The 24,428-nt window shown below is 28.1% G+C and overlaps 1 protein-coding gene across 1 annotated transcript; it reads left to right on the forward strand.

Moving 5' to 3' along the window:
- Window positions 1-2,966: 2,966 nt before the first annotated feature.
- Window positions 2,967-20,322, forward strand: LOC145835773 (4-hydroxybenzoate polyprenyltransferase, mitochondrial-like). The gene is made up of 6 exons (XM_082943488.1): window positions 2,967-3,323; window positions 4,659-4,863; window positions 12,696-12,915; window positions 15,011-15,108; window positions 19,307-19,466; window positions 19,721-20,322. The coding sequence occupies exons 1-6, from the start codon at window positions 2,978-2,980 to the stop codon at window positions 19,916-19,918; spliced, it is 1,227 nt and encodes a 408-aa protein (XP_082799614.1). The 5' UTR covers window positions 2,967-2,977; the 3' UTR covers window positions 19,919-20,322.
- The last annotated feature ends 4,106 nt before the right edge of the window (window positions 20,323-24,428 follow it).

The following is a 24,428-nucleotide window of genomic DNA, read 5'->3' on the forward strand; positions in this document are numbered from 1 at the left end:
CAATATATTAATACTATTACCTTTAACAATAAAGCAAGAAAAATGTGAACGCTCAAAATATGGTCAGTGATTGGTTTTTAGACTTTTCACAAGACCTTTTATAATGTGATCAGGTAGGTCATAATTTGAAACTTACACAAAATATTCTGGAGTTGATGATGAAAGATCAAAAAAAAAGTTTTAGGTGTTTTTAATGGTAGTTTTAAAACATACTAGATATACTGGACTTAATGATGAAGAACACAAAAAAGGTCTTAGGTGTTTTGGAAGTTTTTTGAGTAATCTTGTTTGAGGGGGAAATTTTTATTTCTGTTTAGGGGCCTTTTGAAAAAAAGTTTGGGAAACCCTGTTCTAGACTTACTCTCACCTCAGACATACTCTTTGGAAATAATTTAGTTAAAACAGTAATAAAAATGTAACTTTAAAATCAAGAATTAACTATTTGCTTTTTTTTAAGTTTTAAGTTTAATAAAAAAAATTAAAAAAGACATGGAGTAAAGTACATTTTTAGAAAGTAATTAATGCTAAAAATTTTCTTTATAACAATGTTACTATTTATACCTTCCTGTTTTATCAAGTCTATTGTTACAATTTTTACTCAAGCTCTTGAAAAAAGAGTAATAAAGAAATGCATCAACATAGTTTGAAATAGTAGGGTGACCACTAAACATTGAATCCTGGAAAAACCTGGAGTTTGACCATGTAGGCTAAAAAAGCCTGGAATTAAAAAAAGTTTCACATCTTTAAGTATGACATTTCGATTTGACACAGAAAAATTTCATTTAGATAAAAACATTTTGTCATCATAAAATTTTTTTTATTAAAAACTTGTTAATGTAGCTTTTAAATGTTGTTTAGTACTTAACACTGTTCTTTACTTTAAACTTTATTTTAAACTAAAAATAAACCCAAAAAAAAGTACTTTCAAAAAACTGGAAGAAATTAAGAAAACCTAGAAGAAATTTCTCAAAAATCAGTGGCCACCCTGAAGTAGAGAGAAAAATATTTTCAACTAATCACACAATTCCACAACCTAAATGTATTTTCTTCTTAACATTTTTAAAATAAAGATCTTTAATTTTATTTTCCAAGGATACTGTTAATAAACATCATAAAATATCTGTTAATTTTTTCAAAAATCTCTTTTTAAAGTTTTAATTGAAACATAAAAAGCCTTAACTTTTTTGACAATCATAAAATTGAGGTTTAAATTCTATTAGTTAAGAATTTTTTTTCAAAAGTTGTTATTTAAAAAAGTTCAATGAAAATTTTGGCTTTAAAAAAGTATAAAATTAAAAAGTAAGTCTATAAATATTTCAAAAACATACCTTAATAAAAAAAACTTTGTTTATAAGCTAAAATTGGACACAAAATTTTGGTCAAATAAAAGCAATATTTAGGAGATCAAGATGTATTTATGTAAATTAACTGTTATCATTAACTGTTATCATCTAAGTGCTAAATGTAGAATTTTGCTATTTATTATCAAGTGTGTTGAGGGTTTTTTAGACAAATTTCAATTAAAATTTTGAAAGTGTAAATTTAAAAAAAAAGTATTTTATATATTTTTTATATTTTAAAGATTTAAAAAGCTCTTCGAAAGTCATTATAAAATTAAAATTGTAAGAAAAAAATTTTTAGAGTCACGAAATTTGGTCATTAGTTATTGAAACTTTTAAACTTTATAGTTACTGAAATGATGAGCATCTAGAAAACTGGTCAATGTAAGTAGCAGGGTTGCAGCACTTTCAGGATAAAGCTGGATATTTTGAAATTTTTGAAAATCTTAGGATAACTCAAGACAAGTTAAGATATTATGATTTTTTAAAAACTCAGGTAGACTCAGGATATTTTTTTTTTATAAAACCAGGTTAGTTTTAACTTTTTTTAATTTCACTCATGACAGATTTTTTAGATCTTGAATGAGATTTAGTTGATTCAGTTTCCATGTTTTGTTATTTTATATAACCAATTTTGTTTAACAACTTTATTTTATTGAACTTGAAATTCTTATTTAATTTTTTTAAATCCTTGGTTATCTCTTTACTACACTTTTAAGTATAACATTGTTGTTTTTGTTTTAAATCTTAATTTATTGTCTATCATAATTTAAGTTTTCGTCAAGTGAAAACTATTTAGAGATATAAAAGTCTAAATATGCATTCTAAAGTTTTGATAAACTTTCTAATTGTAGTTAATTTTAAAGTTTAATAGAATATTTTTTTAAATATCCTTAACTCATAGATAAAGTTGTTTGTTATAAATACTTGCTTTCAGTAAACAAAGCTCAAAAATGACTTTTAAAAAAATTCTAACTTGAGAGGTTAAAGTTTTATTGGTCAAATAATAAAACTAACTTTTGTGCTAAATATTATTAAAATATGAAAATGTTTTGTTTGGTTTGTTTTTTTTTACACAGGGTTCCAACTTCCCTAGAGTTTCCTAAATTTACTAAGAATTCCCTTGATTTTAGTAATTTTCTGTAAAACTTTAGTTTTCCCTATTTATTACATTTTTTGCTAAAGTGTTTAAAACTTTTGTGATAATATATCCAATTTTATTATTTGTTTTAGAAATTTTATTTATGTTTAAGAGTTATATCTTTAAAAAAAGTAGAGTTTTCAAACTATAACAAATTTATCATGATATAACATAATATTTTCTTGGTTTTCATTTTATATAAGGATAAATAGAATGAAACGAAAAGCTATAGTATTTCAGATGTAAACAGTGGTGGTTTTCAACTTGGTAAATAATTCCTTATCCTTAAACAAAGATATAATATATGCTTTAGTATAAAGGTTAAACATTTTCTAAAGTCTAAATTAAGTTATTATTAAATTGGTTTAAAAGGAACAGTTATCTTTCAGTAAATTGCTACTATCTATTAAACTTAATTTTTTATAAATCCTCAGCTTATATACTTAATGTTTATTTTTAATGTTTTTATTTAAAAATTTAGCTAGAAAACTAAAGAATGTATAAAAGTGTGCATTATTTATTGAAAACACACAAAAATGGATTGAATCAGTTCTCTCAACAAGTGAACAACTTAAAAATATGTGCTTGCAGCTGCCATTTATTTCAATCATCAGCTACCCAAAAAAAACAAACTTTAAAACACAAAAACCAACATGTTCTAAACCAAGTAAGAAACTTAAGCTGTGAGAGATTTGTTGAGAGTCTACCAGCTAAAGTTCAGCCTTACATGAAGTTAATGAGAGTTGATAAACCGATTGGCTCACTTCTTTTGTACATGCCTTGTGCTTACAGCATAATTTTGGCAACTCCCCCTGGAATGCTACCTGACCTTTATTACCTTGGTTAGTTTATTTTGAATATTTTTTACCTTTTGTTATTGTTTATAATTGTGTTATTTTATGTGTTAACAATTTAGAAAAATTTCTATTTACCTCATAACATTCTAAAATATATTAAATAGACTTATAATTTTATGTGTCATTTTTGAAGATGTTTTTGTGTTTTTGTATCTTTCAATGAATGATAAATAATTTTACAAAAGAAAAATTATTTAGCCATGTATAACTTGATTAAATTTTCTCAACAGTAAACGTTTATAGTGTAAACTACTTCTTTGGTTTTTGTCAAGTTTATAGCATTCTACACACACTGCAGTTTTACTGGAGTTGCATACTTCATGCAACATAACAAAATCTTTTATAAATTAGAAGTTTGTTATTTTTTAAGTTTTCTTATTTAGTTTTGTAGTCTCTTGTATTACTTAATTTATGCTAGTAAAAAACATATCTGGAATCAACTCACTGTAAAACTAATTAAAAAAATTTTCTTAATATTTTTTCTTCTAATTATCATATTAAACTGTAATTAATTTACATATATCTATATTTAAATTTTAATAAAAACTGACATTCTACTTAACTATTTCTCATTATTGTTTTTTCTCACTTATAATTTGACAGAATTAGTACAGATGTTTTTATATTAAAATGTTTGATACAATAATTGCATACTTTTATATTTCAATTAATTAAAGTTTATTCAAAAACTGTTTATTTATTTTTATCTACTAACATTTTTAAAGGTTTATTCGAAAAATATTTTACCTGTCTTTACTACTTTAAAAACTCCTTGTAGTAACGAATTGTTAAACAAACTTTACAAAGGTTTTACTAAAAACTGTTTAAAAACAAGACAATAAACTTGTAAGAGAAAATTATATTCCAATTTTAGGTACCTTTTTAGTTTGCTCTTTTATAAAGGACCTATAGAAATGTTAAACTTTTGTAACTTACATTTTGAAAAACTATTATATTTATTTAAAGTTGTAAAAATATATGTTTAAAGTCAATGAAATAATAAAATTTGTAAAAGACAATGTGTACCACAAAAGGTTTTGATTTTTTATAATATAAAAACAATTAGTAGGGTAAATATTAGCTGCTTGGGATAAGTTACATCTGTGTAAGTACAATTTAAAATTAGTATTAATCTTATTTTGTCCACGATGAAGAAAACTTATTTAAAAACTGTTATTTTTAACATATTAAAATTACTGTCAAAAGTTTTCTTAAGTATACAGCATTAAAATAGATTTTGTTTTTAAAATAATAAAACTAGGAAGTTACGGTAGTATTTGTACAAACATTATAGCTTTATGTTTCAATATTGTTGAACAGGACTGTTTGGAGTTGGTTCAGTGTTAATGAGGTCGGCTGGTTGTGTCATCAATGATCTTTGGGACAGGAACCTGGACAAAGAGGTTGAAAGAACCAAAATGCGACCGATTGCAGCTGGTGAAGTGACCCCAAAGCAAGCAATTGGTCTACTTGCCTGCCTTTTGACCCCGTCACTTGCAATTTTACTGTCATTAAACTACACTTGGTAAGATGAAAGTAATATTATATACATGAATTTACAAGAAATCCTTTTTTAGTTTTAAAATTAACGTTCAATCATCAACTTAGCTTTTGTTTGGTAGTTTTTTGATATAAACGTTTGGCCAGTGTTACATCATTTAATTAACATGTTTTAACCTTTTTGAAAGAGTTTCCTGAAAAAATGCGTTTTACTCTTTGTTAGTTTTCAAGGTTGTATTTTTATAAACAAATGTTTCAACGAAATACATTTGTTAAATTTCTGTTGTTATAATTTTTGATTTAAATCATTAAATACTGCTCAAAATTAGTATTTTAATAAATTGTTAACATAAAGTAGATAATTTTAAAACATCACTATTCGATATATATATTTAAAGATTTTGTTATAACAAACTAATTTTAAAAAATGTACAGTATATTTATACTAATTAAAATTAGTTATTTTTTTTTAGTAATGAAATACCTAAATAAAAAGTTTTAATACATTCAAATGTTTGAAATATGATGTTTTTGAAGTTTTTCTTTAGTGCTGATGTTTCTGATTTAATCCAAAAAAAAAGTATCAGTCATGATATTAAGAAATAAATTTAGATATATTTTATTTCATGTTATTATGAATTTTCGTTGAAGTAAATTAAAAAGCCACTGTTAACTGAAAGTTTTTATAAGACAAATGTACTTTAAGTCTTCAAAACTATCTTTTAGTTTCACTAAATCTAAGACTCTAATTTAGAAATAAGTTTTTGTGTAATTATTTTTTTGTTCACAATATTTTTTAACTCCGATGAACATTACAAACCTGGAATTTAAGAAATTTTGAAAAAACCTTCAAAAACCTGGAATTTTGAACAAAAATCACTGAAAAACCTGGAAAAGCCTGATTAAAAAAAATTTTTTTACATACTTAGTAGTAAAGTTTTATATATTAAGTTTTATATGTCATTATCAATATTTTTTTTATCAAAAACACATTTGAAGTAGCTTTACAGTATATTTTCAATGTTATTATACTATTTAAGTTAGTTTTTTTTAATACAAATTTAATTTTAAACTAAAAATAGACCCGAAAACGTACACTTTCAAAAACCTAGAAGAAAATCAGAAAACCTTTGATAAAAGTGTAGAATAATTAGACTATAGCTCATTTTAGTGTTTATACTTATACTTGTTTTCGTTTCAGATTTTACATTGTTAATAAATTATTAAATTAAATTGACAAGGAGTTATTCTTCATGTAAAATCTTATCAACAATTTGAGAAAAGTAAAATGGTTGTATTAAAGTGCCCAATCCGTGGATGCGAGTTCCAGTGATGTAGTGAGTAGCCTTCTCAACCTCCACAAAGTGGAGCATCAGCAAGATTCTGGGTTATCCAATAATGTAGTAATACCATTGAATGCACCTCAATTGATTCGACCAAGGGTTGACCGGGGGATCAGCCAAGAGGCATGGCTTGCTTTCATTTGGAGGTGGGAGGCATTCGAGATTGGTTCGAATATAAGCAACCAAAATGCACGCATACAGCTTTTTCAGTGTGCGCAGGACAAACTTGGCGATCTTATGTTAGCAAGTGATCCTCGACTGATGGCCAAATCAGAAAGTTACGTTGCTAAAGTGATGGAGTCAATTGCAGTCAAAACTTATGAACCTACATCAGGACCATGATGAACCGTTTAGAACGCTTACCACACGTGTACGAAGCAAAGCAGAAACCTGCAGTTTCACTACAGTCAGTCAGTGTGACTGTGGGAAAAGCAATGTGACGAGCTACAGAGAAGAAGCAATAAAAGACGTGATGCTCGCTGGCGTTGGGGACGATGACATAAGAAGAGAAGTTCTCAGTACTGAAGATATCTTATCCAGGTCATCATTTGATATAATTTCCTTTATTCAAAGTAAAGAAATGGGACGCCATGCAACTGAGAATTCGCGGACTATATCTGCAGTCTCTTCCTTTCAACGTCAGAAGAAGGGACGTGTCAACATAGGAGATAAGTCCCAACATGTTCCTTGCCAGAACTGTAAAAAGCTTTTCTATCCTTTCAACAAAAAAGGTAACCGAAATAAAAAGCCTTTCAGATATTGTCTATTTTGTTGGCGTAGTCGATCAAAAAAGGTTAATGTTGTTCAAATCCAAGCTGATCATTCTGATTTTATGCAACAAGATACCCAAATAATGTCACTACATGCAAGTAAAAGAATCATGTTGAATAACACCATATTTAGCAAGAACTCCTTGCGTAAAGCCAAGGCAACGACTGATCATCCTCGTGCATCAGTCAAGATTGCTAGACATGGCACAAACAAGTTTGCATGGGCTTTAGCTGATCCTGGAGCACAGTCGAACCTTTGGGGGTCGAACAACTTTCAGGAGGCTGGTTTTTGTAAGAATGATTTAATGCCTGTATCCATCACAATTCGGGCTGCCAACAAAATTCCTATTAACATTCTAGGGGCTTTCAAAGCTACTTTTAGCAGAATGTCTCCAAAGAAGGAGGTTATCAGATGTGATGGAATTGTTTATGTAAGCGTTTCAGTGACTGGATTCTCTCTCTCGTATGAAACCATGGTTGACCTCCTGATTATTAATAAGGATTTTCCCACCATTGGATCTCAACTGCCTCATCAGCATTCTGAAGTTGCTGTAAGTTCAAATGAAAATGATCCGAATAGACTGGACTCGCATAAAGATGTGACCTGTGATTGCCCGCCAAGAAGTAAAGTGCCAGACCGACCAAACAAACTTCCGTTTGAGGCAACAAATACAAACGTGAGCAAAATGCGTGATTGGCTCTTACAAAAGTACGCAGCTTCAACGTTTAATGTATGTCCACTTAAATTAATCCAGCAAATGAGTGGGCCTCCACTTGAGATACATTTGGAGAATGATGCTAAACCACGTGCTTGTCATACACCAGCTCAAGTGCCAATTCATTGGCAGAGATAGGTTGAAGCAGATCTCATTCAAGATGTGAGGTTGGGTGTCTTGGAACGTGTCCCATTTGGTGAACCTGTAAGCTGGTGTCACCGCATGGTGGTCACCAGGAAACAGGATGAGTCACCTAGGAGGACAGTAGATCTCTCACCACTTAGCAAGTATTGCAAGAGGGAGACGTGCGCTACAGATACTCCATTTAAACTAGCGCGCAGAATTCCAAAGGGAACGTTCAAGACTGTAACAGATGCATGGAACGGGTATCATGGAGTTCCACTGAGATAAAGTGATAAACACCTAACTACATTTATCACTCCGTTTGGCAGGTTCCGATATACTAGAGCACCTCAAGGCTTTGTATCATCTGGTGATGGTTACAATCGACGATTTGCAGAAATTTTATCTGATTTTGAAAGAAAGGAGAGATGTGTTGATGACACCATATTTTTTGATTTAGAATTAGAGTGTCACTGGTGGCGAACAATAGATTTTCTGTCAAAAGTTAGCAATGCAGGCATCATTCTAAATCCCAAGAAGTTCCAGTTTTGTCAAAAGTCCGTTGATTTTGCTGGATTTAGAATTTCTGATGAACGTATAGAACCCTTGCCCGAATATCTGGATTCCATTTGCAATTTCTTAACTCCAAAGTCTGCCACAGATATACGTAGCTGGTTTGGTCTGATAAATCAAGTCGCAAATTATGCCAAACTACGTAAAGCCATGGCACCGTTTAGAGATTTTCTCAGTCCAAAATGTATGTTTATGTGGACAGAAGGATTAAACCAATCATTTAATGAATCAAAAGAGATAATGATTGACGCAATAAAGAGTGGTGTTCAAATTTTTGATCTTGGGAAACTGACTTGTCTTAGACCAGACTGGTCAAAGCAAGGATTGGGCTACTTCCTTATGCAGAAATACTGCAAATGCAATAGCCGGTTACCAGATTGCTGCACCACCGGCTGGAAAGTGACGCTTGCAGGTTCAAGGTTTCTGAATGGGGCAGAAAAGAATTATGCTGCCATAGAAGTGGAGTCGCTTGCTATTGCTTGGTCATTAGAACAGACAAAGTATTTCACTGTGGGCTGCAAAGATCTTGTGGTTGTTACGGATCATAAACCACTGGTAAAGATATTTGGTGATCGCACCTTAAACAAAATTCACAACACGCGCATATTTAGGCTCAAACAACGTACATTGTCATGGATTTTTCAAGTGCATTACATGCCAGGTAAAACTAATCTAGCGGAAGATGCTGCATCACGTTATCCAAGCTTGATTAATGAAGTGAATTCACATGATAGTGATTTGACTGACGAATCTTTTCTAATTGCTTCATTGAGTAATGAAGTATGCCATTCAATGGCAATCACTTGGGAGGAAATTGTAAAAGAGACACTAAATGACAAAGTTCTTTCAAGAGTATCCAGGTGTATTGAAGAAGGTCGAAGCTTGAAACATGATGAATCTTTGTCAGCGTATTTTAAATACGATGATGCATTGTACTTAAGTGATGGAGTTATACTTTACAAGGACAGAGTAGTAATCCCCGTCAGTTTACGATATTGGGTCCTCAACAAGTTACATTCGGCGCACCAAGGAGTCACATCAATGCATAATCGTGCCTGGCCTGGTATTACACAAGACATTGAAGCAATTCGGGCCAATTGTCAAAGCTGCAACCGCAATTCACCTTCTCTACCATCACTGCCACAAGAAGCATCTGATCCTCCTACAAACCCTTTTGAAAAAATATTCGCAGATTTCTTCCAATTTGCTGGAAACAATTTTTGGTAGTTGGTGACAGGTCTCAGGCAGGTTCGCGTGGATTGATTAAGTGCCTCCGAGATTTGTTTTCCAGATTTGGACTACCCAAGGAAATATCAATAGATGGTGGACTGGAATTTACGTCCAGTGCAACAAAGGAATTCCTTAAAACCTGTGATGTTACGCATCGAATATCTTCAGCTTACTATCCAAGATCAAACGGTAGAGCGGAAGTAGCCGTCAAACAGGCAAAAAGGTTGCTACGATCAAATGTTGACGCTTCAGGAAGTCTGGACAATGACAAGTTTTTAAGTGCGATGCTCCATCTGAGAAATAATCCTGATAGCGATTGTCAAGTGTCTCCAGTCGAGATCATATATGGACGTCAGCTGCGAGATAGTTTCTTATTTTTGAACAAACTTGACAAATTCTCCAATCCTAATGTGCGGCGCATGTGGAGAAAAACATGGAAGCTTAAAGAAGAGGCGCTCAGTACAAGATTTGTTAAAAATTCCGAAGTACTTAACCAGAGAGCCAGGGAATTGCGACCTCTCTATGTTGGCAGTAGGTGTCTACTACAGAACCAGAGTGGCACTCATCCACGTAAATGGGACAGAAGCGGAGTGGTAATGGATGTGCTTCCACATGATGTAGTCAGAGTTGATCGTTCACGGAGACTTACTCGGAGGAACAGAAAGTTTTTAAGGATGTACAACCCAGCCTCAACAAGCATTGAAGCAAAAACTTCCAATGGTTGGAGCAGTAATCTACCAAGCTCACATGAGTGCAATGTTGGTCATCAACGTCCTGATTCTTCTGTAAAGATAACAGAGGATTCCAACGGTGCCAATACTGGTAAAACCAGTGAGGTTGAAGCGGATCATGAAGAGGTTGAGGAAGAGTACATTCCTGCTCCTATAGTTCCCAAAAAAAAAGGTGCCACTTGCTTTGCGTAGGTTGAAAGACTTCAATGCGCTAGGGAAGCTTGAGAGTGGAGTACTCCAAAGTAGAAATTACCGTAAGTAAAGTCTGTTTGTTCCTGTTTATACAAAAGTTGGCGCTGAGTGTTCATTTGCTGCTGTTAGTGATGATTGCTGAGCCAGGAAGGATTCAGCGTGGAATTGCATGAATTTGAATTGTTTTTGATTTATTTATTGCGTTTTATTGCAGTTTTGTTTTTCTTCAAATAAATCCCTTGTTTAAGTCGATTGAGCTTTGTTAATGCATAAAATTTAGTTTCATCTTAGTAAACTATTTTTGTTACTTGTTTAAATCCCCTCTTGATGAGCTATGTCATTGCCTTAAACTTGTTATTATCTTAAATGAGCTGGAGGGGATGTAGAATAATTAGACTATAGCTCATTTTAGTGTTTATACTTATATTTGTTTTCTTTTCGGATTTTACATTGTTAATAAATTATTAAACTAAATTGACAAGGAGTTATTCTTCAAAATGTTTCTTAAAAACATTTGGCAACCCTGTATGTAAAAGCTAATCCTACTTGCTGACATTTTTATGATGAAATTTTTATTTCAATTAAGTAGTTGTGTTTTAACTGAATTGTTTATATAATGATTTAACAATTGTTTTATATCAAAATTTTACTGTTTAGAACATTAAAACTATAAATCAGATGTCTTTAGCCTATTATGAGGTATGAACCAAATTTACTAAAAAAATCTTAATGGACCACTGTATTTTTGATAGTTTTAACTAAAATAATATTTATTAGAGCAAATGTAAATTAAATTTTTAAGCATATGAGGCATAATCACAAGCATAAAAAAGCATTTTTATTAATTATGATTATGAAAATTTTAAACTTGTTTCTACTGCATTAAATGTTTGTTAGCTAAAAAGTACGTTGTGGTGCAAATATGTTTGTTTGGCGGGCTGTAGTCCCCCCTTGGCATATACTATAATTTTACAATAAAAATCATATAGTATAAATGTTTTTTATTTAACGCAGAGAATTAATGTATATTATCTTTAAGAATATAGAACTTAGAAGCGTACAAAATTCAATAAGTTTTCGTAAAATCTAAAAATAAAACTCACAAGAGTACAATAGAGACTTTATATTAAAATAACCAGTTTCTATATTTAAACTTATAAACTGGTGATGATTATTTTTCAGATTTTTTATAAGAAACTTTTTATTTTTTGCTTTATAGACCAGATAAATTGTTATATATATACATATAATAACTGTGAATTATTTCTTCTAATTTTTCCTTATTTTTTGAATATTCTAGTACATTTTTTTTTAGAAATAAAATTTTTGATATGGCTCAAAAAATGTCCAAGTTTACTAAAAACTGGTAGTTTTTAACAATTTTCAATTTACACTTATTAAATTTATTTATTTCTATTTTTACAAAAATAATCTTTATTAATTGACTTAAGGTAAAATGAAATTGTTAAAATTTAAGCAATTTTTGAGATGCAGCCTCTTAAAAAGTTTTGTAATTATAGGAATCTGAATTTTCATGCAAGCTATATTCATTAGGGTGATTATTTTTACAGCTACTTTTGAGTAATTTTATGCTTTGCGAATATCATAAAAATACCCTGTGCAAAATTTTAGATGATTTGAAGAAACTTTCACGTTGGCAAAAACCGATTTTTTAAAAACCACCCTAATGAAAAATATATGAGATACAAATGTAACCAGCTATCACACAAACACATAGTAGACAATTTAAAACGATTTAGAGAAAATTTTATGGCGGTATTTTTTGTTTTCTGAAAAAAATCTGTAAATTCAAGAAAACTTACAAAAAGTGAGAAAAATTACATAAAATTAAGAAATACCACTATAAAAATTTCTCTAAATCGTTTTAAATTGTTCACTATGTGTTTGCGTGATAGTTAGCCACATGTAAAAAAAATTAAGCGTGAAACTCCAAAGTCGTATTTTTTTGATCCCATACATTTTGCATTGGGGTGGTTTTTAGAAAAATGGTTTTTGCCAAGGAGAAAGTTTCTTCATATCGTCTAAAATTTAGCACAGGATATTTTTATGATGTTTCCAAAGCATAGAAAAATTTTCAGCCGGAAAATCAAAAGTAGTTGTAAAATTAATCACCCTAATATACATATCTAAAACATAATAGTTAAACTATTTGCAACAGCATTGCAATCGGTGTTGCCTCAATGGTGCCAGTCGTTTTGTATCCGCTAGCCAAAAGAGTGACCCAATTCCCACAACTGGTGCTCGGACTGACGTTCAATATTGGCGCCATAATGGGCTACACTGCTGTCACGGGACATCTCAACTTGCAGACGACATTTTTACTCTACATGAGCTGCATCATGTGGACTTTGCATTATGACACTATATATGCATTGCAAGTAAGAATTTACTTAACTTTAGCGAGTTTTGTTGAAAAAAGTAAAAAAATGGTAATTTATTTTCACATTACATTTGTTACCATATTAGACCGTATTGTTATATATCCTTATATTTTTAAATCGTTATAATAACTAGAAATTGATAGACATAACACAAATAATTACGTGTTAATGCTTAGCTTATATTAAACTTTATCGTATCTTTGAATTAGGTTTATATTTAAAGCAAAGTTAATTCCTGCCGATATCTATTATGTTATTTAGGTTTTGCCTGTTTAAAATAGTAGTGATAATGTTAACATGAGAATAAGTTACTTATCTATATAGGTAATAAAAGCGATATATTTTTTTGTGTGTTAATAGTTAAAAAAACTGAAAAAAAAAAAAAAAAGTATGTGAAAGTTCACAAAAATAGTACATGAAAAACTTTTTTTTGCATAACTATAGACTTTATTATTTAGAACATTATTCCTTAAAAAGTTAAGGAGTATTTCTAATCTATCTTAATACCTGAATAAATGTAAAAAGTGTAGTTAGGAATGAAAATATTTGTAATTTAGAAGCTAAAGAAAAGTTTAGGATTAACAATTTCTTGTATGTATCAAGATAAGATAAGCTATATAATACTTATGTTTTAAGTTTTTTTTTAATTTGTCTCTGCAAAGTTAATTGTTTAGGGGTAGATTTTTTGTTCTAAAAAAAATACCATCTTACATGTCATCATTTATTTATAAAACTCTGGTATATTTGTAAAGTCACTCAAAATTAAATGATTAAATACTTTTAGTTTTACCAGGGTTGCCAAAAAACTTGGAAACCTGAAAAACCAGGAGGAAGTTTTGAAAACCTGGAGAAAGTTTGCTAAAAGCATTTGGCAACCCTGTTTTACAATTATAGCTTATAATTTTTATTTAAACTGTTATTTATGCCTATAGTTTAAGGATGCAGATACTTTGGCTATCTTTAAAAAAAACTTAGGATTTAAAAAGGATCTCATAGCTATTAATAAGCAAAAAAATAAAGCTGCATAAATATCCATTAAATTAATTTTAAATATCAAGTAATAAAGCAACTGGACATAACCACAACCAGTTTAATAAACACTGATTTTATGTTAGATAATAGTTTACTCTGTTTTTCTTTAATAAACTGGAAGACTCATTTGAATTAAGAACAATTTAAATGATACAATATACAAATTTATACAACTTTAAGACTTTACATATGTTATTACTAATTATATATATTAACAGTTAATATGTATTATTACTAATTTTCCAAAAAATATTTAGTCAAATTTATTGCCACAAAACCTGTAATCCTGGAAGAACCTGGACTTAAGAAGTTTTGAAAAAATTTTGAATTTTGAACAAGAATCCTAAAAAACCTGGAGTTTTAAGCAATTTTTACATGTTAAGTAGTGAAATTTCGATTTGACACAAAAGATCTAGCATATAAATAAATATTCTCTAAAAACTTTTATTTTTTGAAATTTCAATGTTGCATGCAACTCTTTTCTACTATAAACTTTGCTTTTTAGTTTCTGTCAAAATTTATATCGTTTATAACTTTATATATGATATACATTATTTATTTTAATCCTTCGGCCACTTCTTGGTAATTAGTCTTTCAAACTTTAGTTTAAGTTGTCTATAATCCTAAACTCGAGTTTTAGGACATTGGTTTACATCTTAATTATATTTTGTAGACTTACTATATAAAAAAATATTTAGTTAAAAGTTTTATAAGTAAACTAAACACAAAATATTGTTAAACTATTAAGTATTATTTATTAACTAGTAATATTTTCCTACTAGATTATACTAATTTTTTATTTTAGTACAAATTTTTTATTAATAACTAATTAAAATGAGTACAAGTACTGATTTTTATTATGGCCGCGTATTAAGAGACATTCTTTTAAACTTGTACATTAGTGTTCGAACTAATCATTTATAACGATGTCAAGTATCAAACAGTTTTAATTTTTTTTAGTTGATAAGTTGTTGTTTGATTGAAATTCTTAGGATATTTATGAGTAAAAAAAAATATGTTTTACTTATTTAGTAATCAGTTGATATAAAATAACTGTTAGGATGTAGAAGATGACAGAAAAGCTGGAATAAAATCGCTAGCAAGGTTCTTCTTAGATGATCCGGATATTAATGATACAAGAAGACTTTCATGTGACAGGTTTTATTACTATGAAGTTATAAAATAATTTATTAATTCCATTTTTTCGCTTTTTTCAAAGTTGCCACTAAGTCCGAAAATTTTAAATTTTCAAAATCAAAAGAGATATTTTTATTTGTCAATAAAACACAGTAATTAAATTTAATGAGTAATAGGTTTAAGATAAAATTGTTTTTTTTTGGTTTGCGTGTTTTATAAGATGGAAAATTTTAAAGTTTATTTATATTTTATGAAATTGTATCACATTATGTACCTAAACTTTTACCTTTGGAATATTGATTGAAAACTAAGTTTTTTCAGTGTATACGAAACCTGCATGAATAGAAAATTCTAACTATAGCATAAGTCAGTTTTCTATCAAAATAATGAAGTTCATTTGGACTGCTCAATGCAGGGGTCAGCAGTATTTTATAAGACCAATTTTCCTATAAAGATTAATCGAGGGCTGCACTAAATATAAAAAGCTTTCAGCGACCCGCAGTTATTTAAAATAGGTGTAGTAATTAAAAAAAATAAATCACAAATTTGATAAACTAAGCAACTATAAAACACTAGTGGTTTTATTATCAAACAAGGTGCCTAGTCGTAAATTTTTACTAAAAAACCTTTGGTTTTTTAATGTTTTAGAAATGTATGTAAGTTTTTAGCTGATAAGTACACTGTTGGCCAAAAATTTATGTTTTGATGGCCGAATTTTGCCGGCGGGCCGAAGTTTTTCGACTCCTGATTGAGGTGTTACAGGTGGTATTTGAATACAACTTCTTTGTGTTTCATATACACCATGTATCAGCATCTATAAACTTGTTTAACCCATATAAGTTTCCTTAAACAGATTATGCTGAAGTTTTAAGAAACTATTTCTTCGAAGTCCAAACTTCTGTAACATTATTTTAAAACTAACTAATATATGGTTGGCAAAATTAGATAAAGAGTTTTAGCTAGAACCTTAACTAATTTGAAATCTATCAAAAAAAAAATTGATACTATGTCGATGGGGTAAAGGTCTAATATGCACGAAGGGTCAAATAACTTTGGTCGGTAACTTTTTTTTTACATTTTTTATTTGTTTGTTTATTATTTTTACTCTTGTGCAAAAATGACCCTTCGTGCAAAAAAGTCTTTGTGCATATTTGACCCTTCGTGGAAAAAGGTATTCGTGCATACTTTACCTGTTCTCATATTGATGGCATAAAAAGCTAAATAGTTTTATACGAAAAAAAAATTCTTAAAAAGTGTAACAACAGAATATAGTTTCTAGATGTATATGTAACTACTTTTGTATATATATATATAAATATATATAACCCTGCCTCCATAATCAAAACATGTATTTTAAAAGAACAAAAACCACTAATTATATAATAACAAAAAATAACAACAAAATAAAACCAAAAACAAGAACAAACAAAGCAAAATAAGTTGACTTGTACATAAGTTATTTTTAAAATAGGCTAACTAAAATTATTCAATTTTATTTAAAACGTCACAATGTGTTTTTTATGTGATTCTTTAAAAATTTTGCTTTGTTCTTTATTTCGTTCTGAGGATATGCACAAAGCATTGAAACTAAGTAAACGATTCGAAAATTAGTTGTTTTTTATATTATAAATATAAATAAATATATTTATCTAATTATATAAAAACTATAATTTAAACAGCTGTTTCACACATTGAAATGTAAAATTTCATGTGATCGTCAGTAAGTTACAGTTTATTATAATAGTGAACAGAAATTTCGATTTAAAAATGTTTGTAATAATTGTGACGTAGTAATAGTACAGTTTATTGTACGATTAGCTGAATTTGAAATACGCTGTGAATGTTATTTTATGCTTTTTAGGAAAGTTTAAAAAGGTTATTTTGGAAAAAAGTTTTAAGCTATTAGAAAAAAAAATTTAGACTGTTGGGAAAAATGTTATAAAATACTCGTGTTTGCCGCTTCGATTTTATTTTGTTTTAATATTTAGTTGGTTTTAATTTTGTTAAAAAAGTATTTTTGATAATGGATGCATATGTTTTGTCTTTCGCTTTTCTTGTTTAGTGTTACGTTCTTATCTGATTTTTCGATTTCTATTTTTTCTAAGTTACAAAGTTTGCAGCCGAATTTAGTATTGAATTTTAATTTTGTCCTGTTTAATATTTCCCATTTAATTTTGTAGTCTGTATTGTTATCTTTTAAGTTCCATATGTAATTCGCTAGTTCTTTTGTGTGTCTTTTGTTAATATTGTTGAATGATGATTTGTGGTTTCTGTATCTTTGTTTAAAGGTATTTCCTGTCGATCCTATATACTGCTTTGTTGTTTTATTTGATGTTACTGTTGCTTTATAAATTATGTTTGACACTAGGCATTCGTTATTTAAAGGGCAAGGTTCTTTACGGCAATTACAAAGTTTATCTTTTATGGTGCTTTTATCGTCTATATTGCTTTTGTTTAATATTTTGTTGTTGTGAGCTATTATTTTACTTCTGAAATTGTTTGTGCAACTGTAAGATATTTTGATTGTGTTTCGGTTGAATATTTTATGGAATGGGTGGTTTTTGTCAAATGATGTAGTAATCAGGTTTAAGAATTGTTTGCCTATTTTGGAACTTATATTTAGACTGTATGGTGGCTTGAAATATATTATGTCTGTTTTTCTTTGTTTTTTATTTCTTTCTGGTAAAGTGGTCTTATCGTATTTTAAGGTGTTTTTATAATTGGCCGAATTTAATGCTTTTTGGTATTCATTTTTTACATTGTTGAAGGATTCTTCGTTATTAGATAGTTTTATTAGTCTTCTGTTTATTGTTTCGGGTAGTTGTTTTAGTATTTTTCGGGGGTGGTTGGAGTTGTAGTTTACGTATAAAATTGGTGAGTTTGGTTTATTGTATGGTTGGTAACTTGAGTTTGATATGTTGAAGGATACATCTAAGAAGTCTGTTTGGAATAATCCGGATTCTATTGTTATTTTAAAGCCGTTTTGTTTGAATAGTTTTATTAAATATTTAGCAGTGTTTTCAGCTGATCTCGGTGATTTGCTTCTTTCTGGTAAAGTGGTCTTATTATTATTATTATTTTTTTTTTTTAAATAAATATATATATATATAAAGCTAGAAAAACAAGTTTTATTTTAGTTTATATTTTGTTTCAGTTTGAAATTTTGTTTTTGTTTAGTTCTTACTACATTCATACACAAAAGGTTTTAAAAAGAGTTTAACAAACTAACGCGTATTAGAAATTATTATTTACAATGTTAACTTTTATTTTTTGTGATCTTGTTTATTGAATTTGTAAATAAAGGGGAAATAAAGTAAAAAGATTTTTGTTTATATAAATACAAAAACAAATTCTAGACTACCAATAATTTATTATGATTAGAAAGTATCAGAAAAATACCACAATGGTATGAATTAAACAATAAAAACTTATCAGGTATAACTACAGTACGTACACCCATTCAGATAAGTTGGTGTAGAAATTTCTGTAACAATTTAGATTAATTAAAAAATAAACAGCAGCAGCTTAGTGTCAAGTAATCTTATTCCAAATACATTTAAAAAAAAGAAAAAAAAACTGATAGTTTTTATTAGGATCTTAGAATAGATTGTTAAATCAGGGTTTCCCAGACTTTTTTTCATGGGCCCCCCTTTACAGAAATAAAAAAGCAATGCCCCCCTCCGACAAGATTTCTCAGAATACTATCATTAAAAACAATACGCCTAAGACTTTTTATTTTATTTTTTTTTATCAACTCCAAAACACAAAGTGTAAGGTTCAAATTGTTGCATTGTGGCTCCTCCTTTTACAGCTGATGGTCCCCTAAATTTCTAAAACTTTCCTGTAATATCTACTATATAAGTTTCAAGACTGCCATTAAATACGCCTTAGAGCTTTTTTTTTGATCTTCATCATTAACTCAAGAATATCTAGTGTAAGTTTCAAATTATGACTTCGTGGCCACACTATGACCCCTTTGCTGCTTATGGCCCACCTTGGAAAACCCTGAACAAAACCATAGTGCTACCTTCATGCACTTTGAATACTAGCTTTAGTAATAAGTGTAACTATAGCTTTTTTAGTTTAAAAAATATTACTATACTTAAACGATATTAACTACATAAGCATTTAGGTTTTTGCAACTTTTCTGAATTGTTTAAGTTTTGACTAAGAACTGTGAACCTAGGCATGAGTATAATATTTACCTAAATATTTACAGATTGATAGATCAAGCAAACCGTAGAAGAGATTTGTTCACGTTTCTTGTAGCAAGCAGTTTTGCCCACACGGCGTTGCTAGGCACAGCTTGCCACCTTGGTAACGTTCATGGGAGCATATTGTCCCCTTTGGTACTGGCCATGGGTTACTCCATGTTCAAAGTTTGTTGTTTGTCTCACTAAAAAAATATTAAATTGCTGCACATGTATGTATTAATCGAATTTTTTTCTAAAAACATAAATGTTTTGAATGCTAGCGAAACATAACAATTTTTGTTGTATAATTATGTTTATAAATCTTTTGATAAAGTAATATCTAGTATAAAACTGATAGTCCAAGTACTAGTATTAACCAATAAAACTGGAGTTGAAAGTGTTATTGTTTTTGTCGACTAACTTGTAATTAATTTTGTTAGTTAAGCGGCTTATGGGACGAATTTACATTGAAAGAAGAATATTCGAAATATTTTAACAAGATGGCGCATATTGGCTTATTCGTATCACTCTGTCTCGCGTACAATATTTATCGGAGTGATGACGACACAAAAGAGAAAACAAACAGCGGCGTAACATTAGGAAATGAGAATGACCCTGATAGAAATAAACAATTTTAAAATTATCTAGAATTAATAAAAAAATAATAATAAAAAAATAATCAGCAAAATATTTTAACTAAATTTTTATGCTAACTTTACATCGTTATTCTTATTATTTTTAAACAACTTTTTCTTCTAAACTATATCCTCAAAGTGTAGTTTAAAAAGTAACTAAGGAAATAAATTATAGTTTTTAAATATGTTTTGCATATAAATAAAATCTATAGTCAAATATTTTATTACACTGTTTAGTTTTTATAAATAATACAAGTTATTATTACTTAATTTTCTACCTTTTAAACCCTAAGTTGAAAAACGAGTTATTTATTGAATTTAATTCTTAGAATTGAAATTATTTAAAATGATGTAAAAAGGTTTAAAGTTTGTGAAATGGTAACTTAGTAAAAGTTGCACTAAATTGTCGTAGCGATACTTGTTTAGTATTTCTTTAAATATTACTTGATATCTTTTAAGTAAGACTAAAACGTTTTGTTTAAATTCAAAAAATAGCTAACGTTTGTTTTACTTAACTTAAAATAATAAGTTTTATGATATCTTAGGTAATAGATTCAGTAAAACAAATTATCGTGATTTATTTTTATTTAATTTTGTCATACAAATATGTTATTAGATATTATTGGGAACTAATAATACTAATGTACTTTGTGAACTAAACTCAAATTGAAGATTTCAAGATTATTAAACCTTTTTTTTTCTAGCTTATTCAACTTAACTTAACATAATTTGACACAACTGTAACTTTTATTTAACATGTTTTCAGTTTGAAACTTTCGGTTTTTATCATTTTGAATTTATATTGTGTTGCTAATGTTTTTTTTTTTTTTCTTCCATGAGTTTATATATGCAAATAGTTAAAATCAGGGTTCGTGCGCGTCAGGCTAAATCAGTTTTTTTGAAAAAAGTTGAAAAACGTCAGGCTAAATCAGTTTTTTTATCTAAAAATTTGAGAATCTCAGTTTTTCTCAGTTCAAATGCTTGCAAAACTTTTGATGAAAAATATTGAGAAATCTTTTTAAGATCAAATTGAGATGTGAATTTATTTTTAAATAAAATTTAGTTATTAAAGACAATCAGTCAGTATTTAAAAAAATAATTGCTTAAAACCTTTTGTTGAATCTTTAGAAAATTTTTAAGAATCTTAGTAATTTTGTTTTGAGTAGATTATATACGTTATGATTATGAAAATTCATAAAAAAATACAGTTTAAACATTACAGTTTAGTTCATAAACTTAGCTTTTTTTTTTTGAATTTGTTTACATCAGCTATTTTTTCCAGAGCTTAGTTAGTTGAACTGTTTTAATGTCTAATTTAAAGGCTTCATACCAAATACTTTTTAGATTAGCCTTAAGATATAAGTACTAAGTTTGTGGGAGTACAAATTTTAGGTACAATACATAGTCAGGCTAAATTAATCTCAGTCAGGCTAAATGAAAAAAAATTCGCGCACGAACCCTGTAAAATATTAGATAAAAATTGTAAATAATTTTGTGTGTTACCTTTAAAAAAAACTAAACAAAATTTTATTCAAAAAAATTTGGATAAGTTTTATGTTATTTTTTAATGAAAAAAATATAACAAAGATTATTTAATTATTTTGCTGCGACTATAAACGTTTTATGAAGTGCTAGTGAATTTTAGTAACTTTACCTATTCCTTTAAAAATTAAACATGTTGATTAACTATGGTGAGTAGAAAATTTCTTCATATATATAAAACTCTCCATAACATAACTAAACTCAGTAATACTTTATTTTAAAGGAAAATACCTTTAAAAATCATAATAGTTTTAGTATATCCTTATTTTTATATTAAAAATGGTTTAGGTTTTAAAAAACAATTTAAGTTAATAAGTCTATAGAATTTCAAGCACATTATTGTATTCTTTCTAGTTGTGAACTATATTTAGGTTTAGTTTAGTGCTAAATAAGCTTAAGAGTTCTTAATCTAAAATAAAGGAAAGTTTAACTTTTCGTAGTAACATTGTAATATAAACTACAAAGAGAATTTATTATCGAAATTAAGTTAGGTAAAATTATGGCTGTGAGTTATTTTTAAAGTAGATTATTTACTTTTTAGATAAGTTTCACAACAAATAGGATAACCAAAATTTATATACGCCTCCTAGACTTTTTAAAATAATATAATTACAAACTAGTCTGTACTGACCTCTGAAATGTTGAAGTTACGACCTTAGTTTGTACTGTATTTGTTGCTTATAAAAGAAAACCAACGCCTTGTTTGTTTAAAAAAGTTTATTGATTAACCTTACCAATATCTTATTATCCTATTTGTAGTATTTTTAATCTTTCGTATTTCAAAAGATCAATACTATTTTGAATAGTTTTTACACGACCAAGTTAATATTTTTTTCTTACATAGTTTTGATACTGTGTAATATAAAACAGTTTTTAAAATTAACAATATATGTTTTACAACTAAAGACATAGATAGATCATTTTCTTATCTTGTTTTAGTAAACATAGCTTATAAATAGCATCTTTGATAATATAATTTTACATGTTCTAGCATATTACATAATTATTCTAACCGAAAAATGATTTATTTCACTCAAATTAGATTTTTAATTCTTTAAAAAGTATTTTTGAGCTTAAAACAGTTAATTAGATCATGCTTAGATCATAATGTAATGAAAAAAATATGTAATCAAAAATTTAGTGACTAATAAAGTACGCTAACGGAAAATAAAGAAAATAGTATTTTTGTTTAGATTAGCTTACATCTTGGCTTTTGGATTTTTTTTCCTCGTGTTAGTAAAAAAAAACTAGGAACTATAATTAGCGACCTTTTTTTGCAGTTTTACCTGTGAAGCGTTTTATTATTTTTTCCTTAACAAAACATTAAACTGTGGTCCTTAGGCTAAACTCTTAAAAACTTTTTTGTTGTTCAGTCTGCATTATTAAACGTTCTTATACTTTGCTTTAAATAAATAAACTTTACTTTGTTATTTGTCTAGGTTTTCAATTGATAAAAATTTTTACTAGTCGTTAAATTTTTTTGAAGAAATTACAAATTGTTACATTTATAAATATTTTTTTGAAAAAATCAAGCATGCTATCATCTTTAATACAAATGGTTGGTATATTTAAATAATTTATAAAAACGACCTGAAACAATCTTCAGTTGTTTAAAAATTTCATTCAGTCTTCAGCTTTAACTAATAGTTTAAGTGAGTAAATACCATAATAATAAAGAATAATCTTTTTAATAATGAAAAAATCATATATTTATAAAGTTATCTTTTAAATAGTGATGTGTTGTGATAAAGTTGTTATAAATAAAAAACAGTATCTATAATACAGATAGGATACATACACATTTAACAGACATTTATAATTTAGATTTTGTATCTAACTTATGGACTTTTAGTTTCCATATTTTTAATTTTCAATTAACAAATACTAAAGCTGTCTCAAAGTTCAATAAATATTAATTAGTTTACAATTTTAGTTGTTGTTTAAAACTTATAGTTAGTTTTAAATTTTGAGCCAACTATTAACATCTGCTAAGCACTATGTTCCATATTAATTCAATGTTTTTTTTTTGTTTGTTTGATTATACTAATAATCTAATTGGAAAAACATTGTTTTTTATTTTAAAAATGAGAAAAAAAATTATAAGTATTAAAATATTGTTACTTATAACCGAAAGGTTCCTTTGTACACCAGATCCTTAGACCAAACTTTTTAAGCGCTTTTTTTTATCGTTCAATAATCAACTTGCTTTTATTTACATTAAAACTAACAAATGCTATAGTATAAAAATATAAGTTTAATTCATTTTATAAAGTCTATTTTAAAAAGTATCATAGAAAATTCTTAGTTATTAACAAATATAATTTTGGTTACCTCCTTAAAAAACCTAGACCCATCCCGTTGAATAAAAATTTGTCATCTACCAAATCTAATGCTTTCAAAATAATGTTGTTTTGTTAGTTATTTATATTTACCAGTTTATTGAACGACAAAAATAGGCTCAAATTATATGTTTGTAATACCTGGTGCACAAAAAACCTTTCGGTTATCGAGTCGCACACTACGGAAGTCTTGTCCAGGACCAAAATATATAAATATTTATATATAACAATTTCGTTTTAAGCTAATATTTTTGGTCTATTTTTACTTTTTCTATTTTAGGCTTAAACATACTAATACTTAAAAACGATAATGATTCCAAGACTAGACCATTTGAAACCTCTTCTGCTATACTCCCATACTTACCTTACAAAGTTGTTAAATTTTTTTTTTTTAGCATATATGTCGAAATAATCAAATACTTTTTCGTTTCTTCCAATGTATTTTAATTTCTCTATCGAGAAACTTATATAACACAGTAAACTTCAGATTCAAAAAACAGTACAAACTGATTATTGCTTATCAAAGAGAAACAGTGTAATTCGCACAAACTCTGAGATAGTTAAGATAGAACTTAAACTGATAAGTTTTCAAGATGTTGAGTATAATTAGAAATATGTATTAAAAATTGTGA

This window comes from Thalia democratica, chromosome 5, assembly GCF_965202585.1.
Source record: "Thalia democratica chromosome 5, ktThaDemo2.hap1.1, whole genome shotgun sequence".
Taxonomy (NCBI): domain Eukaryota; kingdom Metazoa; phylum Chordata; class Thaliacea; order Salpida; family Salpidae; genus Thalia; species Thalia democratica.